Source organism: Pituophis catenifer, unplaced genomic scaffold (assembly GCF_029215685.1).
Source record: "Pituophis catenifer annectens isolate HBS135680 unplaced genomic scaffold, rPitCat1.0.hap2 SCAF_2, whole genome shotgun sequence".
Lineage (NCBI taxonomy): Eukaryota > Metazoa > Chordata > Lepidosauria > Squamata > Colubridae > Pituophis > Pituophis catenifer.
In genome coordinates, this window is record NW_027256882.1 from 210,773,493 (window position 1) to 210,797,692 (window position 24,200).

Below are 24,200 nucleotides of genomic sequence, written 5' to 3' on the forward strand. Positions count from 1 at the left end.
TACAATAGAGCTGGTAGATGACAGCCAAACTATTACTCTGCAATAGCATTGTGGTCTCCTGGCCAATGTAACAACACCATACATTGTTAATAATAATAACACTGTGATTAGTGATTTCTTGCCAACTCCCCCATTGACTTTGCTTGTTGAAAGTTGGCAGCAAAAGTTGCAAATGGTGATTATATGACTGGAGGATACTGATAGGCATGCTGGTTGCCAAGTGCCCAAGTCACAATTACATGGTCATTGAGATGCTGCAGTGGTTGCAACTTTGAGGACACATTGTAAATCTCCCAGCCTTGTTGTAACTTTGAAAGTCACTGAATGTGTAATTGCTAACCAAGCACTACCTGTATTCCTTGTCTGGGGCCCAACATTAAAAAATTACCTGGATAATATTCAGTCAGTGTTCAGGCCTAGGCCTGGAAATGTTAACAGATTTGACTGATAACCTTTCTAAGGATTTGCAGTGAGTGAGTTAAGTGTGCACCTTTTGTTTCTTTTAAATCCTTTCAGCAATTTTCAGTGCCATCAACCACAGCATCTTTCTGTATTTACTACAAGAGTTGGGGGGTGGCTGTTTTAAATAGCTCTGTTTTTTCTTTTTTTTAAATTTGATTTATATGTTGCCCTTCTCCGGAGACTCAGGGCGGCTTACAATGCGTTAAGCAATAGCCTTCATACTTTTGTATATTTATACAAAGTCAGCTTATTGCCCCCACAAACTGGGTCCTCAATTTACCTACCTTAGAAAGGATGGAAGGCTGACTCAACCTTGAGCCTGGTGAGATTCGAATTTACAGTAATTGCAGACAGCTGGTGTTAATCACAATGCTTTTTTAGTCTGCTGAGCCACCAGGCCCTTGAGTGGATGTGCTGTAGGTTTTGCCTTCTCTCTATCCCATCTCCCACTTTTCAATAGCTTCATGAAGTGAATAAGATTTGGGTGTACATCTCCATCCTGGGCTGGGCTAAACTTGCTATAAAGGTCAATGGGTTCAATGGGAAGAATTAAATTGAATTACATTTAAGATAGAGGTCTAAAACGAATTTGGCCCTTACCTGCTTTGGTTGCAACTCTGGATAGCATAGCACTCCTCTGGTAGAGCAAATCTGTAACCCGAGAATCCTTCTAGATACTGTAGTCATTGGTAAATAGATAGGAGGCCATGACTAGAGGAGTCCCTTGTAATGCCAGTTATGGCTTCACTCGAAGAAGGCGGCCTTGGCAACAATTATCCATCGCTTTACCACGGAGAGGAAGGGATTATAAACAGTGGTGGGATTCATTTTTTTCTACTGCTGGTTCTGTGGGCGTGGCTTGGTTGGCATGGCATGGCTTGGTGGGTGTGGCTTGGTAGGCGTGGCAGGGGAAGATTACTGCAAAATCCCCATTTCCTCCCAATCAGCTGAGACTCGGGAGGCAGAGAATAGATGGGGGCGGGGTCAGTCAGAGGTGGTATTTACCGGTTCTCCGAATTACTCAAAATTTCCACTACTGGTTCTCCAGAACTGGTCAGAACCTGCTGAAACCCACCTCTGTTTCTAAGAGAGTAATTTAGCACACAAAAGGGAATACACTGGACTGTTTGTTAAGCGTGCTTGTGATTGCTAGAGCTGGTACCTTTCTTTCAATGTGCATTCTCCATTATGCTTACTCTTGTAATTCTTCCTCTTCAGTGAATGTTAAGTACAAATATTAGTTCCATTCTTGGTAATTATCCCAGCCTGAGGTGAGCATTGAAAAGGGCAGGAGAGTGCAGAAAAGGGAAAGCTGAAGTAAAATGGTTAAAGGTAAATAAAACGTGAAGGTGTGAAACTGAACAAAGTCTTCTGCAGTTTCAAGCCAAAAAGCACAATCTTGGTCATGTAATTTCTTACCTCGTGACCACTTCCCTTAGCGATGGAAGTGCTAATCCCTATTGTGGTCACTAAAAAAGGACTACCTGTAATGTGCCATCTCCAGGTCGTGGAAGAGCAAAAGATAGCAAATGCATTCTTGTGACGAGCAAAAAAGAACAGGAAGAGAAGGAGAGATACAATTTACAAAAAGAGAAAATGATGAACAGAGCTATTGAAGAGGTACAGAGCTGGGATGAAAAGATCTTTGCAACGAAGGTGAGCAGTTTTTTTTTTAATGAGGGCTTCCTTAATGTCCCATTCAGCCGAGAGGGAAAATTCTGTACTTTAAAATGAGCCAACGCTGTTCAAACACAGAATGGCTGAACCTGCTGTTGTCTAACTTTGCTTACAAGGTTTTGTTGTCATTATTTTATTTTCAGGATGGGTGTGTGTGTGTGGGGGGGGGAAAGGTTCATTCAGGACAACATTCCTAGGCTCTTGAGAGTAGTTGGTGCCTTGTGACTTGAATTCCATCTTTCTCTCTTCACCCCAGATAAACGAATTGCAAAAGAAGCAAATAAAAATGCTAGATTCCAAGAAAAAGCCGACAGAACCAAAACCCTGGAAAAACAATCGAGTCCTTTTGTGTGGCAAATGCAAGAACAAGGCCTGCAGCACGGAGGATCTCCGGGTGATTGAGGTAACTTGCTGTGGCTGCCTTCACTTCATAGTGCCTTTTTTGGTGGGATAAGGGATGCAGTGGCTCAGAAGCTAAGATGCTGAGCTTGTCGATCGAAAGGTAGGCAGTTCAGCGGTTCGAATCCCTACTGCTGCGTAATGGGGTGAGTGCCCGTTACTTGTCCCAGCTTCTGCCAACCTAGCAGTTCAAAAGCACGTAAAAATGCAAGTAGAAAAATAGGGACCACCTTTGGTGGGAAGGTAACAGCGTTCTGTGCGCCTTTGGCATTTAGTCATGCCGGCCACATGATCACAGAGAAATTTTCGGACAGCGCTGGCTCTTTGGCTTTGAAATGGAGATGAGCACCACCCCCTAGAGTCGGGAACGACTAGCACATATGTGCGAGGGGAACCTTTTACCTTTACCTAAGTGTTGGAGGGTACAGATCAGCTACGTTCCCATTCAATTCTGAACGAAGCCTGATTCAGTCCAAATCTGTGATTTGAATTTCAGGATTAGAATCGATAAAAGCTTTATCCATAGGCTATAAATCAGGAAAAATATATGCCTGCCTCTAATAATTTTTTGGCAGAAAATGAACATCACAATGATAGAAGCTTTAGATAAGTGTTCCTTAAAACATTTCTCTCTGGACCCCTTCCTGCTTTTAAAAATTGTGGGGAACCCCAAACCCCCCCTTTATTGCAATTAATCATATTGAAAATTAAAATTGACCCACTTTCAATTTCTCACAATGAATTGTTTGATGGGATTTTGATGATATATTATTTTTCAACAGTCTGGCAAATAATTTTGCAGATTCCTGAGAAGTTCTTCAGAACTCCTTAGACCATTCTTTAAAAAATGCAGCTTCATAGGTTATTGATGCAAAGTTTCAGCTGGAAAGTGTTAAGGCTTTCATTGCTATATAGAGAATTTTTAATTGTTTCTCTGCACTTTATAATGGCAGTATCAGGACTAGGATGCAGGAAACACAGCAAATAAAAGGCATCTATTTGATTTTAAACTTCAAAACTACCCAAGGATTAAATTTTAAAAAATGGTTATTAAATCAAACCTTTCAATTGAAGCATTCCTTTAAAGCTTTGCACAGCTGAGTACACAGCGTCATGAGTTTGGGTATATTTACACTAAAAGGAGTGAAGAAAATAAATATTAGCATTGACCTGTCAAACTGTAAGGGTAAATCTTAGCACTTTGTATTTCTGGTCATTGTAAGAACATTCAGTGAGAGGTCCAGCCTCTGGGTTACACATATAGGTAGAGTGTCATTTCTTGGTAAATGGAGCCTCTAGCATTCTAGTCCCTTTGAAGTAGTCAGATTGATGGTAAAATCAAGGGCAATTGTTCCTACATTAAATGCATATAGACAGGTATATTCACAATTGGATTGTGAATGTTTGCACAACAGCTATATTTTGAAGGGTTCTGCCTTTCCACCAGAAAAGTAGCCAGTCTCCTCAAAAAAAAAAAAAAAAACCCACAACCTCAAATTTTAAATGTTTCACGCATTCAGTATGTAGATATTGTGGCTTTCATGGTATTGGCAGTAAACAGGAAGGGTCATCAAAGGTCTCAAAAGCCATGTAATCTCCATGCAAGTTCATAATCCACCAAATTCCACCAACCCCAAAGACCAGAAACAATAGCTCTTGTGGACATGATCCAGCTGAGATAAATTGTATTGCAGATTCCTGGTAAATCTCATCCTTCTCCCAAGCTATTTCAGTGATCAGGGCTACAAACTATATGGGCTCTAAAGGAGAACTCTTTTTTTTTAAAAAAAAACTTTATTTTTAAAAAAGCAAACCAAATGAGCTCAAAGGAGTCATGCACAGATTTTTTTTCCTGTGTCGATTTCACATAAAGATACTTTTCTGAATTCCTACTACCAGGTGAAGCTTGGAATTTATCCATTCCAAAACAAAACCTGAGCTAGCTGAATGCGTCCGTCCTTCTTTACATTCAGTTGAGAGAAACTTGGTTTTACCATTTCAGAATTAAATGTTGGAAGCGGAACTGTAGAGGATAAATAGAGTTGCTTTGACTGTGTGCTTGAGGAAATTGACAACTGATTATGCACTTAATCTACCAAGAGGTTATAAATTGATCTGAAAGCATGCAGCCTTAGATTTCTGACTAATCCATTTATAAAGTGATACAGATAACCCTAAGCTCCATGGCTTAGGGCCGGGGTATTTGCGAGACCGCCTTCTGCCGCCAATAGCCTCCCACCGGCCGGTTCGCTCGCACAGAGAGGGCCTCCTCAGGGTGCCGTTGGCCAGACAGTGCCGGCTGGCGACCCCCAGGGGGAGAGCCTTCTCTGTGGCGGCACCAGCCCTCTGGAACGACCTACCCCCTGAGTTACGCACGATATCAGACCTCCGGACTTTTCGTCAGGCCCTAAAAACACACTTATTCCATCTAGCTGGGCTGGCTTGATCCCGTCCTCTCAGTTTTAATTGATTCGGTTTTAATTTGGGTTGTTTTAAATTATTTGGGCCACAATTATTTAATTGTTTTTAAATTGTTTTTTAAATTTTGTATACAATGTTTTATTTTGGCTGTGCACCGCCCTGAGTCCTGCGGGAGAAGGGCGGTATAGAAATAAAATTAATAATAATAATAATAGTAATAATAATGCTATATTTTGTGCTATATTCATTCTAGGAGTCACACCACACTGTTTTAGGAGAGAAATTTAAAACACGGTATACCACAGGACCTCATAAGAAGGCACACAGCTACGGGAATTTTGAGAAAAAAGCCAAGATGTATTGCCTCAATTGCCATCATGACTGGGGAATAATTGTGAAGTACAAGACCTTTGCGGACATGCCCATCATTAAAATCGAGAGCTTTTCCGTGCAGGATGTTGTTAGCAACAAGCAGTTTTATTTCCGAAAATGGAAGGATGTTGATTTTGCAATGAAAGACTTCGATGTTGAAGAAATATCTTAGTGAAGTACGGTCTTTTCAAACTTCTGTTCATAATCTTGCATGATGTAGTTTAGTGATGTGTGTGCCATCCACCCACGTGAGCTCCCCTGCCCCCCGTGCATGCACACGCAACCCCCCCCCCTCCACGCCTCTTTTTGGGCCTAGCAGGCCTCCCTGAAGCCTCCTGGGACCAAAAACGGGGGGCACACACGGCACCCTCCCTTGCTCCCCCTGCCCCCCCCTCCGAATGCCTACGCTTACAGGAGTTATATCTGCCTTGTATGCAGCTTTATTCCTCTCTAGCATTCATTTCCATTGTTCAGTGGTGCATTTCCTGCCTCTCTAGGATTTACCTCTATCTGCTACTGTGAGGCACTTCCTGTTGGATGTATATACAGCTCAACTGGGACGAGGGCCATGGACCTAGTTAATTCTATTTTAAAGTCAAATTGGTAACTGAGGAACGATTAACTTTCCACTTGCTCCAGTGTAAATTCAAACTCCAAGGTAGCTGTGACATCTGTCTGATTCTTAGTACGCTTCCATTAATTCTTGAAAAAAGCTTATCTGTTTCCACTGTCTTTTAATTATGCAATTTAATAATAAAGATATATATTTGAAACTTTAAAGGATCCTTAGTTGTTCGCGGAGGCTGAGAGTAAGGGGTTGTTTTTAAATTATAACTGTACTTGGCTATTTTAAAAAGTCAGAGACATACAGCTGAGGATATGCTAATAAGTTTAAGGTGAGGTTGAACTAGAACTATCCCTAATAGTAATAGTTAAGAAAGCCAAGTTTTCATCCTTCAGATGTAAGACTAAAGGTACTATATCAACTACAGTGTTTCTCCGAAAACATGACTCACCTCAATAATAAGCCCAACCCTAATTTTTTTGGGGTGGGACTAATATTACCCCTATCCCGAAAATAACCCCGGGGGGATGGGCATGGCCAGTACAAGTGGTGGCGTGGGCGCAGGAGGAGACAACTGTCTGGCTGGCCCCTTGGGGCAGCACAAATATTGCTTTTGCCCTTCTCTTTCTGGGCGCAACGCTTCTGCTTGTCGGCAGCTCCGCGGCCAGCTGCTTTGCTTTTTCCCTCTTTTTGGGAGGCTTTTTGGCAAAGGAGAGGAAAATGGGGAGGGGGATTTTCCTGCCTGCCATCCATTCCTCAAGCTCAGCACAGACTGTGGAAAGGATGGCAGGCAGGAAAATCCCCCTCCCCATTTTCCTTTCCTTCGCCAAAAAGCCTCCATTCCAAACACTGAAGGTTCGGAATGGAGGCGATAGTGTCCACGGCGCATCCAGCTCACTGAGTCTGGCCTGCTGCATCTCAAAAAAAGTAAGACCGCCCCAAAAATAAGCCCAAGTGCTTATTTTCCAGCCTAAAAGAAAATAAGACTTGGTCTTATTTTCTGAGAAACATGGTAGTTAGTATAGTATTGTATCTATTGTTAGGATCCCATTGTTGTTGCAGCATTTTATTGCTCAGAACTCCAAAGCATGTTCCTTTCTGATAAAGCAAAGGAGAATTTATTCTTCATCTTGAACCTCTGATTGAGAATTCACATGGGGCCAAATGTAAACAAAGTAAAATCCACAAAATATTCTACTGATTTTTGAAAACAGGTTTGTTTCAAAAGGCTTTAATCCTGCGGTCCCGTGAATGAAGGCACACAAGAACGAATGCACATAATGCCCAAGAATAAAGAGCCGAGCCATTTAATCGTTTTAGCAGTATTAAAATTTCAAGGAGGGATTTTGATAAGCGCTTTTAATGCAATAGTACAGGGTTAGTAACTTCTGAGGCAGGCAGGAAAAGAAACTGGTACTGTTAATTGCTGTATAAAATGTTGACAAGGATCTAGCCTCCACATACATAGATGATAAAAGTTTTTGTCCCACCTACAAGTACAAAATAGATGGATGAAATACAGTACTGTAGAAAGGATGAGTTCAAATATACACATAAATCAGGCTAGTGGCCGAAATGTTAGGGTTGACAGTATAAAAACATACCCTTTACAAGTCTTTCCCTTCAATTCTGCTTAAAACAACCACATCCCCCAGGAGTCCCAGCCAGCCCTGAAAGTCTGGACGTTGTAGTCCTAATACACTTGGAAGGCACTACGCTGGGGAAAACCACATAATTCCCTTGGTTACTGTATATTTTGTTTTTCATAATTACAGCCTTTTACATAATTACTGAAATTACTTTGTCCTCTGAAAAAGGTGGGTTTCTGGATATGAGCAGTGCTTCATTTGGGGGTTAAGATGCCATTTTGCGAATCATATAGTTCAAGATGCCGCCATTACGAAAATAGGTGAGCTCCACGTCCGTGTCAAACCTCATGACGGCTTGAAAAGTTTTTCCTGTGTCCAACTGTGGAGAGAACATGGAGAACAAGGAGGATTAAGGAAAGATACAATGGTTTAAGAAGTTCAAATGGACTTTTTTAAAGAAATTATGCCAAAGCTGCAAAGAAATAGGATCTCCTTGGAAATAACATTAAATCACCCACACATTCTTTCTTGGATGCATTTTTTAGGCGTCCCGTTTCCAGAAAACTCTTCTAACTTCTTAAATGAGAAGTCTGAGGGGTGGGGGCCATGAAAACAATATTCAAATGTGCATACACAACATTTCAACAACTGTGAGGGGCTCAGGACTATAGACATTATTTACTCTTGCGACACCCATTATTAGAACACTTATCTCACATGCAGACCATTCCATTCAACGCAGTGCTAAAAAGCTGCTTTTCACTTAATTTAAAACTTGTTTTTCTGGGAGTCTGAACAGGGCTTCAGCAGCATCGGAGGATAGGCTGCCTCTCTCTTCTTTGTGGCAGCCTTTTAAATATTGGAACACTGTTATATCTCCCCTAGTCCTTCTTTACACTAGACTAGACATACCCAATTCCTGCAACTGTTCTTCATATGTTTTAGCCTCCAGTAGCCTAATCATCTTTGTTGTTCTTGTCTGCACTCTTTGAATTTAGTTCAATTTGCTTCAATAGAAACAAAAGCTTCCATGCATGGGAATCCTGATTTCTCACATTTTAACAATAACAATAGCACTTAAGACTTATATGCCCCTTCACAGTGCTTTACAGCCCGTTCTAAGCAGTTAGTGTCAGCATATTGCCCCTAACAATCTGGGTTCTCATTTTACCGACTTTGGAAGGATGGAAAGCTGAGTCAGCCTTGAACCGGTCAGGATTGAACTCATTGCAGCGAGCAATGAGTTAGCCTGCAATACTGCATTCTAACCACTGCGCTACCATGGCTCTTTTATAAAAGCTGCAAAGCAACAAGCCAACTTTCCCTCAAAAGGGCAGTATGACTTTATAAGGGAAGGCAATATGACTTTATAAAGGAATGTGACTTAAAACCCTAGATCAGTGGTCCCCAACTTTTTTATCGCCGCGGACCAATCAGCCTTTGATAATTTTACCGTGGCCCGCTGAGCGCGCGCAGGGGTGGGGGCTTTGGGCCACACGTGCGTACCTGCGCGGGGCTCTCTTCCCTGGAGCCTTTGCGCACGGCCCAGGAGCTTTTACGCACGGCCCAGGAGCTTTTGCGCACGGCCCAGGAGCCTTTGCGCTGCAGCGTTCATGTCCCGCGGCCGCTGCGCGGCCCGGTGCCAGGTACTCCACGGCCCGGCACCGGTCCGCGGACCGGGGGTTGGGGACCACTGCCCTAGATTATTTCTATACCCAAAGACCATTAATATTTTCAAGCCATCCTCCTTGAAATCTTGCAAGATCACCAAATCATAAAAGATTTGAGTGATTCAAAGTCAATTCAAGGGCTTGTTCAGGCACCAAATTTTGTTCCTTAAACCTGATACTCAGCCACTTCACATAACTGCACGCCCTTCATGTTTGCACACAAAGAGACACACACCAACACAGAGTGTTGCTAGATTAAAATAATGCAATCCTTGGAAACACTTACTTTGATCTGGATATTCATTCCAGGCGTCAGGTCCTCGGGAATAATGATTGTGTAACGTTCCTGCCCTGTCAGTCCTAGACTCTCTGCGTCCTGGCCGGGGAGATACTGTAGAGGGATGACTCCCATGCCCACCAGATTACTGCGGTGAATCCTCTCATAGCTCTCTGCAAGGACTGCTTTGATACCCTGAGGAACATACAAGGGCATTAATAGTCAAATTAAAAAAAAAAGTTATAGAAAAGAAGTGGCTACCGGTAAATATTTGCCAGGCAACTATGCAGACAAAAGGCCTCAGGTCACTTCTTAACACCTCTAGGTAGGATTGGGAAAAAGTCAATCAGTGATGCTGTGCTAGGTAGATCAGTGGTCTACCTCAGTGGTGGGTTGATCCCAGTTCTGTTCGGTTCTTGGGAAACGGTAGTAAAAGCGGCGGGAGGCTCCGCCCACCTGCCCGGACGTCGTCATGGATGATCTGCGCATGCGCAGAAGCGCACATGCTCCCGTTGCGAACCGGTAGTAAAGGTAAGTAGAATCCACCCCTGGTCTACTTCAAAGAAGTAGCTTCTCCATTTCCTCGTCTTAAGATGTTTGCGAAGCTTGCCCCCAAAAGCTACAAAACAACAAGCCAACTTTCCCTCAAAAGGGCGATCGCATCATAAATAGGAACATACGAACTGAAGGAAGACATGGTGGGCACAGGCAAAGGAGAAGGTCACTAAAAAGTCCAAATATATAAATGCGCGCGCGCACACACACACACACACACACACAACACCCCAATGTTTAATTTTTGCATTATGGCCTCTTATGGACTAAATTTCACAACAAATAGTACATTCATTCAGAAGTTGGACTACTGATGATAGGGAATATTTGGCTTGGTGACAGTATCTGTGCAAAGGATTTAAAATTGGAATTGAACTACTGATCATGAGTCAACAGCATGACAAGGTTGGTAAAAATGCAAATTTAGACTATCTAACAAGTTTAGTTTCAAAATCAGAGGAATGGATGCACTATATTGGTCAGAACCCACTTGGGAGTGCGAAGACCAATTCTGGCCACGGCTCTTTCAGAAGAATTCAAAGAGTAAGACGGGCAAGGAAATGCAATGAGAATGATTAGGGATATTGAATACTTTTCAGAAAAGATAATGAGGGGGAGGATATGACAGCATGTTTAAACTGTTTAAAGTTGGGAAAAGAAGGTCAAGATCTGTTCTCTACAGCCCCACAGAATATAAATAGTCCTTAACTTATGACCACAATTGAGTCCCAAATTTTAGTTGCTCAGCGAGATAGTTTTGTTGTGACCTTACTTGCCACAGTTGTTAAGTGAATCACTGAGTTTTTTTAAGTTAGTAGCAAGGTTGTTAAGTGAATCTGGCTTCCCCACTGACTTTGCTTCTCAGGTCACAAAAGGTGATCACTTGACCAGTGGTGGGTTGCCCCCGGTTCGCACCGGTTCTATAGAACCAGTAATAAAACCGGCGGGAGGCTCCGTCCACCAACCCCGACGTCATCAAAATGCTTCTGCGCTTCTGCGCTTGCGGCCCCATTGCGAACCGGTAGTAAAGGTAAATAGAACCCACCCCTGCACTTGACCCTAGGAGAGTGCGAATGTTATAAATATGAGTCAGTTGCCAAATGATCAAAAAAGAAATGAAATCACGTTTTTCAGTGCCGTTGTAATTTTTGTCACTAAATGAACAGTTGTTAAGTCGAGGACTACCACGTAAAATAATGTCAACCTACAAGGATGTATCTGAAAAAAATTCCTAGCAAAAAGAAGTGTTTTGACCCAGAGAATAAATAGATAACAAAAAAACAGAGAGCAAGAGATGGACTCCACTGGTTCATCCAAACCTATGATGCTATCTCTTATTAAAATAGCCTACTCACCAGCAGGAAAGGCCCCTTGGCAGCCCAGTCCCGGGAACTTCCTGAGCCATATTCCTTACCGGCCAATATGATGAGTGGATGGCTGGCTTGTTGGTATCTCTCAGAAGCATCAAATACGTCCAGCTAGAGGCACAGAATGCAACTGAAACTCAATGAAGCAACCAGAGATTCCTTCCTTCTAAGCCTGTTGTAGATTAACTCATTAACTTCCCGTCTGGACTACTGTAACACTCTCTACATGGGGCTCCCCTTGAAGAGCACCCGGAGGCTCCAGCTGGTCCAGAATGTGGCCGCGCGGGTCATTATGGGGGCGACTCGATGCTCCCATGTAACACCGTTCCTGCGCGAGCTGCACTGGCTCCCGGTGGTCTTCCGGGTGCGATTCAAGGTGTTGGTCACCACCCTTAAAGAGCTCCATGGCATAGGACCTGGGTACTAATGAGACCGCCTTCTGCCTCCGATAGCCTCCCACCGACCAGTACGCTCCCACAGAGAGGGTCTTCTCAGGGTGCCGTCGGTTAGACAGTGTCGACTGGCGACCCCCAGGGGGAAAGCCTTCTCTGTGGGGGCACCTACTCTCTGGAACGAGCTGCCCCCGGAGATTCGTCGGATTCCCGACCTTCATACCTTTTGCCGCACCCTTAAAACACTATTATTCCATCAAGCAGGGCTGGCCTAAAATATTATTTTTAATGGGTTATTTTATGTTATTTTAGATTATGGGCCAAACTATTTAATAATTTTAAATTGTTTTTAACTTTTATACTGTTGGTTTTTATCTTGGCTGTGCACCACCCTGAGTCCTTCGGGAGAAGAGCGGTATATAAATTTAATAAAACTAAACTAAACTATTGTAGTGTAATGCATTTTACACTAAGACGTGACTATAAAAAGTAATGAACTATGAAAGCACAATTGGCTCTTCCCTGTAACTCATTCATTTGCCAAATGAAATTAATGATCCCTGTATCTCTACAATGAATGCTGTAGAGACAAGCCACCAGAATATAAACTGAGAGCAAACCCCACTCCTTACTAGCATTGATGATGTTACCTCGCTTGGGTAATGAAATGTCTGCAAGAAAACAACCAAGCTCAGAGAGCACCAAGGATTCCTCATGAGTAATGTATAAGACAGAAAGGAAAGATACAACTTTCCCCTTTACACCATGTTGTAGAGATAAAAGGACCATTAGTTTAATTTGGCAAATGAATGAGTTACAGGGAAGGAGCAATTGTGTTTTCATAGTTCATTATTTTTTATAGTCATCTCTTGATGTGAAATGCATAGGGATATATATTTACTTATATACGTACGCATTGAGCATGTGGTGGCTCAGTGGCTAAGACGCTGAGCTTGTCGATCGAAAAGTCGGCAGTTCAGCGGTTCAAATCCCTAGTGCCGCATAACTGGGTAAACTCTCGTTATTTGTCCCAGTTTCTGACAACCTAGCAGTTCAAAAGCACATAAAAATGCAAGTAGGAAAATAGGGACCATCTTTGGTGGGAAGGTAACAGCGTTCCGTGCGCCTTTGGCATTTAGTCATGCCACATGACCATGGAGATCTCTTCGGACAGCGTTGGCTCTTCGGCTTTGAAATGGAGATGAGCACCACCCCCTAGAGTCGGGAACAACTAGCACATATGTGCGAGGGGAACCTTTACCTTTACCTATATATGTATGATAAACTGTACCATATCAAAATGGTGAGCAAAAGCCATCTCTTGAGAAATCACCCATTGTATTATTTTCATAACAGGAAAAGATCCAAAATCACTTTGGACAAGGTTTCTGGAGGACATAGGTCCAGAGTTGACACATGGACCATGGAAATCCATAAATGGAAAACAGATGCAGAATTTTCACCAGTGTCTGTGTTATGAACTATTACTGAAAATGTAGTAACTAAACACATAATATTTCTTCTAAGGGGAACTCCTGGTTTTTATACCTACCTACAAGAGTCTCTAAAGCCTCAGATTACTGTGATATATGACCACACTGCAGCCTACTAAGCACATAGATTGAAATTTCTGCCTGAAAGGAGACAAACCTCCAGCAGCAGGAAAGCCAAAACTACATGGTGAAGGGGGTGAAACCTAATGCTGGGAGGGAAAATACTTACAGTTTCGTCAGATGGGAAGTGGATGGTTTGTGGGGACTGCTTCTTAAGGAATTTGTTCAATAGGCGTATGTTTGCAAATGTTCCTCTTGCCATGACAGCATCATTGCCCCGGCGTGAGCCATACGAGTTAAAATCTCGAGGTGTGAGACTATCAAGATGCAAAAGAGGCAAGTCTTAATATTCAAAAGCTCCAAAGTGTTTAATAAATAAGCAGAGAGAGTCAATCCCCTGGTACGAAGCTTCTTTCAATGAAAGGTCTACAACAGTACCACTCAAACAACCTTGATTTGACAGTATTACCTCAAAGCTTTAATTGAAGTATATACCTATGCTAAGAGGAAGGGGGTTGTGGGGGAAAAAAACAAACATTTTTCAAGTCTTCTCTATCTTGGACCCTTCAGATTTGTTGAGATGCAACTCCAAAAATATCTATCATGCTGGCTGACAATTCTAGGAGACCCAATTCCAATCAAGTCTTTAGGATGCTATGTTTGAGGGCTTCCTCTAAGAGGTAATTAAGGAAGAATAAGCTTTAGGACCACCTCCAAAACATTTTAAAAACATTTAAAACGTTTTTAAATGATCCCTTGTAATGATACATGAGAAAAACCTTGAGAAACCAGCAAAGAAATGTTGCCTAGGAAACAATCAGATAGCAATAGCAATAGCACTTAGACTTACATACCACTTCACAGTGCTTTACAGCCCTCTCTATGTGGTTTACAGAGTCACCCCGCAACAATCTGGGTCCTCATTTTACCAACCTCAGAAGGATGGAAGGCTGACTCAACCTTGAGCTGGTGAGAATCGAACTGCCGAACTGCTGGCAATCGGCAGTCAGCAGACGTAGCCTGCAGTACTGCATTCTAACCACTGCGCCACAATGGCTCTTTGTAAGATAAGAGAGAATACAACCTGGAGCTGCATAACAGATAGAGGAAGAGGCTCAGAAGAGACTGTCCCTTATTTTTTAGGCTGTAAATTAAATGGTGGGTGATATATAGCCTTACAATGAAGAAGTAGAAGCTTATCTGGTCTGTTTCTCATCTGTATAGCCAGGAAGAGTAATACCCCTAACACAAACAAAAATAATTCAAGGTGTTAAATATCCACGGTGGCACAGAGGTTAGAGTGCAGTACTGCAGACTACTTCAGCTGACTGCTAGCTGCAGTTCGGCAGTTCAAATCTCACCAGCTCAAGGTTGACTCAGCCTTCCATCCTTCCGAGGTTGGCAAAATGAGGACCCAGATTGTTGGGGGCAATATGCTGACTCTGTAAACCGCTTAGAGAGGGCTGTAAAAGCACTATGAAGCAGTATATAAGCCTAAGTGCTATTGCTATTAAATATGTCAGAAAGATGTTTCAAGGCATGACAGAAAGAAACTGCACTCTCAGCAGGTGATACACAATACAATTTGGAGGATTTAAAAACTGAGCACTTTAATACAAAGCATGCTGGATGGGGAATTTTGGGAGTTCAAGTCCACACAGCTTAAAGAAGCTGAGGTTGAGAAACACTGTTCTAGGACACGGGTGACTAGATAGCATGTTTATAACTATGAATGTGCTTCGAAAATGATTCAGAAAATATGCTTTGCCCTTGTGCACGGAGAGCATTTCTCATTCATTAAAGGAACTAACTTTCTTCTAGGTTAGGATTGGAGTCTGGAAAAAAAAAAGACATCAGGAATCTCATCACAACAATTAACACAATGAGGAGAGCAGTTACAAAATATTTCTTTTCAGCACTGGCAGTAGTTACACAGACTCAGTAATTGGGTTCTAGATATTGGTGTTGAAATCTACAACCGCAGAACTTAAATGATGGCGAAGAGAATAGGTAGAAGTTCTCTCTCCAAAAGGAATTCCTTTCCCTCAGGGTGCTGACTGGACTCACCCTCTGCTAGTCAAGTAACGGGCAGCCGGACTGTTTCTTGCTATATTCCCTGCAGGAGATATATGGTCAGTGGTCACGGAATCACCGAGATTCAGCAGGACATAGGCATCCAGTATGGATTTAGGGGGGTGAAGCTCCAGGGTCTGGGGGGAAAAAAAAGATCACCAAAAAAGGGGTCATGTATTTCTGTTAGGCATATAAATAAGGACTGGTTTATGAGAACAGAAATATACTGAGCTTCCACTCCTCCAAAGTATCTAAGAACCGGACACTCTTAATCATATTGGAAAAAACTAAATGTACATAAACCTTTCTTTTTTCTCACTTTGTGCCGTTTGCCTAGAATTTGGGGGAAACCTCAAATTCTAGGAAGACCAGTGTTTTAAAATAATCACTAAACTTGCTATTCCCAAAAGCAAATAAGAAACAATTCATGTAAATAATTCCCTAACCACAGTTACAAATTTGGGGGGGGGGGGTAATCAGAGGTTCACATTCCCCCCCCCTTCTATTTGTATATTCACTTTTCCTCCTGCATCCAAATAATTGAAAGATTATAAACTGAATGTGTTATTCAATCAGAGCACTGACCTAATTAGAAGATAATCTAGTTACTTGAAATACTTTTGCAAATGTAAATTTGCAAATCCATCAAAAGGCCATGAAAAGAGAATTACCAGGTTTTCAAAAAATGGAGGAGATTTAATATATGTGGATTTTGGATTCCAAGCATATAGTTTGTCTGATGAGACATCTAAATCATTCCAGGATTTGTTTACTGTCTGGAAAATAAAAATAAAAAAATTAGGATACAAACATAGCAAATGTAAATATTCTAAATCCCTTTATCTCCAGCCTATGGAGATAAAGTAATGTCAGAAAACAAGTTCTTTTTGATTCAGAAGCACATGAAAACAAATGCAGGTTTATGCTTATTGTTCAATTTCTGAACTAAAGGCTCCATTCTTTTACACGTTCATATAACCATGCCTATTTTTGCAACTCGGTCTCAGTCTGACCTGGTTAAGTTTGAGACCAGGAGAATCAAGTACCGTGCCTATTTAGAATATTCCTTCTCTGAAAGGGTTCCCCAAAAATTTCATTGCTTCCAACAAGGTTTAAAAAGTGCATCGAAGTTTGGTCAATCCCATACTGGCACTTTCCTCGTCTTTCTGGTGATTTTTTATTAGAATATCATTATCTTACCTAGCTCACAAGGGAACTCTCCCTTGTTTCGGGGAAACTTTTCTAATTTCTACTGAAGTTTTAACTTATAGCTAACAAGACGCAAATGTAACATCAGAGCAAATGCAGAAAGCACAATTTAACACTAAGCATTACCTCTATTTTCTGGTAGACCTCTTTAAACATTCCTGGAATTACATATTGACGTTCAATGGCTTGGATCTCATCTCTCAGAGGCCAAATGTCCTTCAGAAAGATATTTTTGCCTTCTGCATTGACACCTGCAATTAATGGAACACTGGTTTTCAGCAGGCATCCTACTAACTTGTCCTCCACAGAGGTGATGAGCTGAACTGGATCTCGTTTTGTATAACCAGATGGATCCCTTCTCCATGAACATAAACCCTATATACAGTAGTGGCCAAAATTGTGGAAACCTTTTGGGAAAAGTATATTTTCTAAACCTAACTAATAACACCACTTTTTTTGGAGTAGTACCATAAAATTATATATCAATGGAAAGATAATTTAATCAAGAATGTAATGAAATAACTTTAATGAAGGATTTGCTTTTAGAACAGCAGTTACAATATAATGAAGAAAAGTGAAACACGTAGAAAAAATGAGATATACTGAACAAAAATTATCACGTCAATTAATACTTAGTTGGGTAACCTTTAACATGAATTACGGCCTTACAACGTCTTCCCTTGGAGTGAACCAAGTCTTTTAGTTCTGCAGCTGTTATAATGTGAAACCAAGATTGAATGATTGCTTCTATTAACTGGGTTTTATTGCTGGGCCGCTTCTGACTAACAAGTTTCTTTAGTCAGCTCCATAGATTTTCAATTGGGTTAAGGTCTGGGCTATTCCCAGGCCATTCCAGCAGTGGAATATGATTATCTTGAAACTCCAAAAAAAAAAAAAAAAAAAAGTGGTGTTATTAGCCATCAAACCTCAAAAATACACCTTTCCCAAAAGGTTTCCACAATTTTGGCCACTACTGTATGGATCATGCTTAAGGAATACGGAGAAATATAGAGAATAGTCTTTTATGATCCTAATTCCTTTACATACTCCATCTGTACACACAAAGACTTCGAGATTTGGTATAGTTTCTGACTTATATAAAGTCATCCCCTTCAAAAATTCAAATCATTTGGAAATTATGCCTTACCTAGAGGATCCTTTTCAAAGTCAATCCTTACGGTCCCTGCAATAGCGTAGGCGATTACGAGGGGAGGAGAGGCCAGATAATTAGCACGTGTGTTTGGATGGACGCGGCCTTCAAAGTTCCTGTTTCCAGACAGCACCCCTACAGCGACTAAGTCTCCCTGCAAAAATACCCGTCCATATTGAAAAAGAAAATAGTTTCTATTTGTTCACATCACCAAGGTCCATATACAATGTCCATTAAAGTCACATGAAATCTCACTCCCCCCCTTAAAGACTATGCTAAACAGCTACTTATTAATATTGAATAAAAACTGGAAGTTGGCTATCCAGAGCTGAGGTGGTGCAGTGGTTAAAGTGCGGTACTGCAGGCTACTTCAGTTGACTGCTAGCTGCAGTTCGGCAGTTCAAATCTCACCGGCTCAAGGTTGACTCAGCCTTCCATCCTTCCGAGGTGGGTAAAATGAGGACCCAGATTGTTGGGGGCAATATGATGACTCTCTAAACCGCTTAGAGAGGGCCGTAAAAGCACTATGAAGCGGTATATCAGTCTAAGTGCTATCCATTTCCAAGTAAAGCTCAACATTTCTTTTCCTGTACTATAAAAGCAAGGAATTCTTTTAAAGCAGCATTTTTCAAACTTGGCAACTTTAAAATGTGTCCTTTTCAATTCCCAGAAAGCTTAGGAGTTGAAGTCCTCATATCATAAAGTTGTCAAGTTTGAAAAGCACTGTTTTTAAAGCAAGGGTGGGGAACATGGCCCTTTTATGACTTGTGAACTTCAACTCCCAGAATTCCTGAGCCAGCCATGCAGGCCTTAGGAATTCTGGGAGTTGAAGCCCACAAGTCATAAAAGGACCATAGTTTCCCCCACCTCTGTTTTAAAGGGACACAATTCTATCATCTCAACAGTTCTTAAACTGTGCAGTGAAGAAGCATGATAACTATCATTAAACATTACACTGACAATGTTAGATCTATGTAAAATAAATAAGCATTTCCCTTCTACAAATAGTCTTCCACTTGTAACTACAATTGGCCCAGTATTTTGGTTGCTAAGCAAGGTGGTCATTAAACAAATCATCATCAGACCTGATTTTATTGCCATTTTTATGGGGTTTAAATGAATCACGTTTGTTAAGCAAAATTGGCTTCCTCAATTGACTTGGCTTGTTGGAAGCCAGCTGGAAAGGTTGCATATCGCGATTATGTGACCACAAGACGCTGCAACCATCATAAATGAAGTTGGTTGCCAAGCGTGTGACTGTGATAGTGGTGTGACACTTACAACTTCAAGGATGAGTCAAGGCCATTATAATTATGAACCATTATTAAATGAACAGTGGTACGTCAATAGCTACCTGTAAGAACAACAAGCCTTCTATTCTGCGTATCTAAAGTGTTCATATGTATTTCCACTGTCTATCCACAAATCCATCCACTACCAATCCTATTTTTTGCTTGGTTCTGATCATTTGTATGCAAAAATTGCAACAACCCAGGACAAAAAACTCAACAATACCTGAGTAATGGCTTCAACTACAGATTCCGGCAAAGGCCCACTATTACCAATGCATGTCATGCACCCATAGCCAACCACATCAAACCTGTGGAGAGGATGAAAGTCAATATATTAGCAATGGACTTCTAGTAGAAAAGGAAAGATCAAACAATTGCATTTCTCCTGTTTGCCAGACCATGTAATAAATTCAGAATAATGGCAATAATGGTGATGATGGTGGTATATTCTTCTAACTAGGCAAGACAGCTTTGCATAATTTGATCCCTATGAAGGGGACAGTGGGAGAATGAGTAACTGTTAAGATATATTGTTCCACATGTTTCAAATAGTGAAATAATGACCTCCTCTCCAGACTGAGGATGGGGAAAAAACGTTGACTGAGAATAAAAGGATTTTTCCAGCTTAACCTTCTTTCTGACACACCAATTTATGAGTAGGGGGGATAAGTATTCAGATTTTTGTTTAGTAAAGATTAATGTTATAATCCCCACACATCATGAGACACTTATGTACAATTTCAGTTGAGCTGGGCTTTGCTATGCATGCATCTCAATATGACATACAGTAAACATGGCACTCTTTGATACAAATTGAGTTGGAAAGTAAGTGAATCTCCCTAACTTGAATCACCGCCAAGGACTTAATTCCCCCCTCCTCTTTTTTTAAGGAATTAAAGTGGTGTGAAATTTCTTCCACTTTCCAGGCAACCTGTAATCCAGTGAATGATGCTGGCATATGCAACATTCCCGTAGTAGCTGTATGCAGCTGTTTTCTTAACCTTCAGAGTCAGTGTCTACAAAGCGCAGGCTGAATATATTCTCTACTTCAGGGCTGTCAAACTCGCGGCCCGTGGGCCCGATGCGTCACATACTGGCCCCGCCCAGTTTAACAAAGGGAGAAAAAGTCCCGATATATCATGTAATGCTGCCGTGACAACGCGAGTTTGATACCCCTGCTCTACTTGGTTTGTACTTTCCCCTCTGCAGCTGAACATGTTTATATAGAGCTATACAACCAGTGATTTTTAAGGCCATACAGCTCATCTGATTCTATAATAAAATGGTGTTTCAGAGCACACAGGATCACGATTACTCACCAAGTACTTGTTTGCAACTCCTTAAAGCAGCTGCAGCCTGAACTGAGAAGTTGTGGATAATATGTATGTATGTAACTATATGTAATTGCAGCTCCAGATGCTCTGGAAATCCAAAGTGCTAAACAGAATAACAGAGTTGGAAGGGACCTTGGAGGTCTTCTAGTCCAACCCCCTGTGTAAGCAGGAGACCCTATAACTTTCTGGAGAAATGGCTGTCCAATCTCTTCAGTGATGGAACATCCACAATTTCTGAAGGCAAGCTGTCCCACTGGTTAATTGGTCTCACCGTCAAGAATTTTTTCCTTAATTCTAGGTTGGTTCTTTCCTTGATTAGTGTCCATCCATTGTTTCTTCTCCTGCTTTCAGGTGCTTTGGAGAATAGCTTGATCCCCCTTTCCTTTGTGGCAGTGACTTAAACATTGGAACACGGCTACAATGTCAGCCCTCGTCCTTCTTTTCACTAGACTAGATGTACCCAATTCCTGCATCTGTTCTCTATATGTTTTAGCTTCCATCCCCCTAATCATCTTGTTGATTTTCTCTGCATTCTTTCCAGAATCTCAGCATCTTTTGAATATTGTAGTGACCAAAATGTAACATTTTTACAGCACATATATTTGCAATTGCTATATTTTCCTTAGGTTCTTTAAGACAATATTTTCCTTACTTTTTGGTTATAGCTACTTGATTAAATAAATATTTCTTTGTTTTTGCAATCAGGAATCTATCTTTGAGATCAAAAGTATAAATGGACAAAAAAGAAATAAGGAAGTTCTTACCCTAGTTGAGCAAGATACGGCATCACTCCACTCTCTCTTAAATAGTATGTGACTACTCCACTTCCTGGAGACAAGCTAGTTTTAATATATGGTTTCACTGTCAATCCAGCTTCTATGGCTTTCTTTGCAAGCAAACCTGCATAAAGAGTCATATATATATATATAGGTATATGAGTTTGTGTACTTCAGCCTAGTTTAGACTTTTTATACAAAAATATTCTAAATATTTACAGAGCTGGCACAGTGCTCAATCTGGCTCAAAAAAATAAAAAATAAAAATCTGATACCTTCTCTCATGCCTTGGAAATAGAGAGAAATCCAAAATGTGAAGTCTCTATTTCCCATAGTATCGGAAGTCTTGTTCTTGCCGCCTTCTTGCAAACACTTAGAAACCTAGCAAGCTCCATTCTCCTCATGATAACTCAATGGAATATCACTGCAACAATGTGCTCTCTATGATTTATGGCCCAAACCACTGAAAAACAAGGCTGACTTATAGCTCAGACTCTGTGTTACAGTCAGGAATGCAGTGTTTTTACACATCCCCAAGAAATCTTGGAGAAACATAATGATTCAATTTCATGGAATCTGTACTGCATTCAAGTATAATGAAATGAAAAATCAGTGAGAAGTAAAAGCAGGGGTGAAATGCTCCCGGTTCGGACCGGATCGCCCAATCCAGTAGCGATAGAGACGGGTGGTTCGGAGAACCGGTAGCAAAAATCCCTGCCCCCCCCCCCCAATTGCTGGAGCTGAGCCATGCAATCATCAGAGGCTTTTTAAAAAAATTTAAAAGCATTTTTTCTACAACCTCTTTGGCCGAAAAAATGCTTTTAAAAGTTAAAAAAAAAAGCCTCTGATGATCGTGCGGCTCAGCTGGGATCATCAGAGGCTTTTAAAAGCATTTTTTCTACAACCTCTTTGGCCGAAGAGGTTATAGAAAAAATGTTTTTAAAAGTAAAAAAAGCATCTGCCAATCAGGCAAGTCAGAGGCTTTAAAAGCAGAAAAAATGGTTTAAAAGTAAAAAAAAAAAAGTTGGCCACACCCACTCAGTCATATTACCCCACCCACCCACCAAGCCATGGCCACAGAACTGTAGTAACAAATTTTACATTTCACCACTGAGTAAAAGGGGCAAGGAACAGCCTCTTCTCCACCACTTTTCAACCGATTTTAATAGCTACTCCCTATTTCCAGTGAATTCTGGAACTCAACTTCTGTGGAAGAAAATCTAAGAATCTTTAAAACGGTTTGCTGTCAACTAAATTAAATTAAATTTAAAAAAGAGGCTTGTGTTTAAATATGCAGTATTTAACAGGTAGTCCTAGACTTCAATCATTCGTTTAGTGACTGTTCGAAGTTCACACAACCATTGCAGCATCCCCATGGTCACATGATCAAAATTTGGGCACTTGACAACCGGCATGCATTTATGATTGTTGCACTGCCGCAGGGTCATGTGATTACCATTTGTAACATTCCCAGCTCGCTTCCAACAAGCAGAGTCAATGAGGGAAGCCAAATTTGCTTAATGATACATTTAACAACTGCAGTGATTCATTTAAAAACTCTGGCAAAATGGTCGTAAAATGGGGCAAAACTCGCGTAACAACTGCCTCCCTTAACAACAGAAATTTCGGGCTCAATTGTGGTCATTAAGCCGAGGACTACCTGCCTCTATCTTTGCTTTAACTGGTGCTCTAAATGACAACTTACCAGCTCCAAGCATCACAGAAGGATTGCTAGTGTTGGTACAGCTAGTAATGGCAGCAATCACAACTGACCCGTGTGTTAGTTCAAATTCCTTGTCATTGTAGACAAACTTGACATGGTGGTTGTGATATTCGGGGGCAATCTGAAAACCTTTAAATCCTTGCTGCAAACAGAAATAAAAAAAATATATTTAAAATTTGGTAACAAATGCTCAGACAGATTGAGGATACTCTACTCTATTCCATTCTACCATCTCTCAGTTTCTCATAATTTCCTTCCAATTGTCAGCTGGCTTTCCCTATTAACCAGCTTGGAATTACTTTGTTTTCTTAGATTATAATTATATTGTAATCATTATAACAATTACAGTTCTCTTGAATGTGCTGACACACGTCCTCTTGTTTGTGGATAGATGGAATAACCACATGAATCTGTGGATAGATGGAGTAACCGCACGAATTGCCTCCGATTAATTTTAAATCAATTAAAATAAAATACACCTGTTCATTTTTTCCCTAGCTCTTTTTTTGGGGGGGGGGGAGATATACCTCTGTATGTCATTCAAAGCCAGGTGCAACTGGAGAATATATGATATTCTGCATATATTATGTGCATCACAGACAAACACTTTGTAAAAATGCTGTTAATGCTGAGAAGAGAAATATTTTATTGCTTCTTCCTCCACCCAGCCAGTTGAAATTACCAACTTTGCAAAAGTCTTAGCAGAATTTAGTGGAACTTTCAATCTAGGTAGGTAAATTGAGGACCCAGTTGTGGGGGCAATAAGCTGACTTTTTATAAATATACAAAAGGATGAAGGCTATTGCTTAACACATTGTAAGCCTCCCTGAGTCTCCGGAGAAGGGTGGCATATAAATCAAATTAAAAAAAAAAAAAACTTTCAGCTGACTTTTGACCCCATCCTTCATTATTCTCAGACATGGTCAATAATCTAGGATAACAAAAGCTGTAGTCTCATCTGGAGGATCTGTGAATGGTCATGACACTGTAAGTATAATGTTGTATCTACTGATTTTAAAACAGCATAGTCTTTGGCTGATTAAATGCCACATTTATCAGCATCCTTTTAGCTCCAAAATCCATTATTTTGTTACAACAAAACTATTACAATTCTGTCTTTGAAATTTAGGCACAAAGTTGGCTTCACTAGTAAAACACATTATCCTAAAGAATAACACTTTAGACTTGGATAGCAGCCACCAAAGAGTTTCATCATTAATGAAGACTGAACTGTGAAAAAATATATATTTTATATTCAAATCTGACCCACCAGCAAATAGATTCTCCACAAATAACAGATTAACAGAGTTGGAAGGGACCTTATAGGTCATCTAGTCCAACCTC

At 40.9% G+C, this 24,200-nt stretch overlaps 2 protein-coding genes across 5 annotated transcripts in view; one reads left to right on the forward strand and one right to left on the reverse strand.

The window, feature by feature from the left end:
- Positions 1 to 6,111, forward strand: part of RIGI (RNA sensor RIG-I) — a 36,825-nt gene extending 30,714 nt beyond the window's left edge. The window contains exons 16-18 of the mRNA XM_070935507.1: positions 1,967 to 2,118; positions 2,396 to 2,542; positions 5,213 to 6,111. Of these exons, the coding sequence (XP_070791608.1) occupies positions 1,967 to 2,118; positions 2,396 to 2,542; positions 5,213 to 5,503 (590 nt within the window). The 3' untranslated portion in view covers positions 5,504 to 6,111. The remainder of the gene's footprint in view (positions 1 to 1,966; positions 2,119 to 2,395; positions 2,543 to 5,212) is intronic.
- Positions 6,112 to 7,187: 1,076 nt separating this feature from the next.
- The window catches only part of ACO1 (aconitase 1), a 56,229-nt gene continuing 39,216 nt past the window's right edge, over positions 7,188 to 24,200 (reverse strand). For all 4 annotated transcript variants that reach the window (XM_070938578.1, XM_070938579.1, XM_070938580.1 and 1 more), the window contains exons 11-21: positions 22,839 to 22,998; positions 21,122 to 21,257; positions 19,247 to 19,331; positions 17,729 to 17,885; positions 16,708 to 16,832; positions 16,044 to 16,148; positions 15,367 to 15,509; positions 13,469 to 13,616; positions 11,343 to 11,465; positions 9,442 to 9,627; positions 7,188 to 7,864 (exon numbers count right to left, since the gene is read on the reverse strand). In XM_070938578.1, the coding sequence (XP_070794679.1) occupies positions 7,751 to 7,864; positions 9,442 to 9,627; positions 11,343 to 11,465; positions 13,469 to 13,616; positions 15,367 to 15,509; positions 16,044 to 16,148; positions 16,708 to 16,832; positions 17,729 to 17,885; positions 19,247 to 19,331; positions 21,122 to 21,257; positions 22,839 to 22,998 (1,482 nt within the window). In that variant the 3' untranslated portion in view covers positions 7,188 to 7,750. The remainder of the gene's footprint in view (positions 7,865 to 9,441; positions 9,628 to 11,342; positions 11,466 to 13,468; positions 13,617 to 15,366; positions 15,510 to 16,043; positions 16,149 to 16,707; positions 16,833 to 17,728; positions 17,886 to 19,246; positions 19,332 to 21,121; positions 21,258 to 22,838; positions 22,999 to 24,200) is intronic.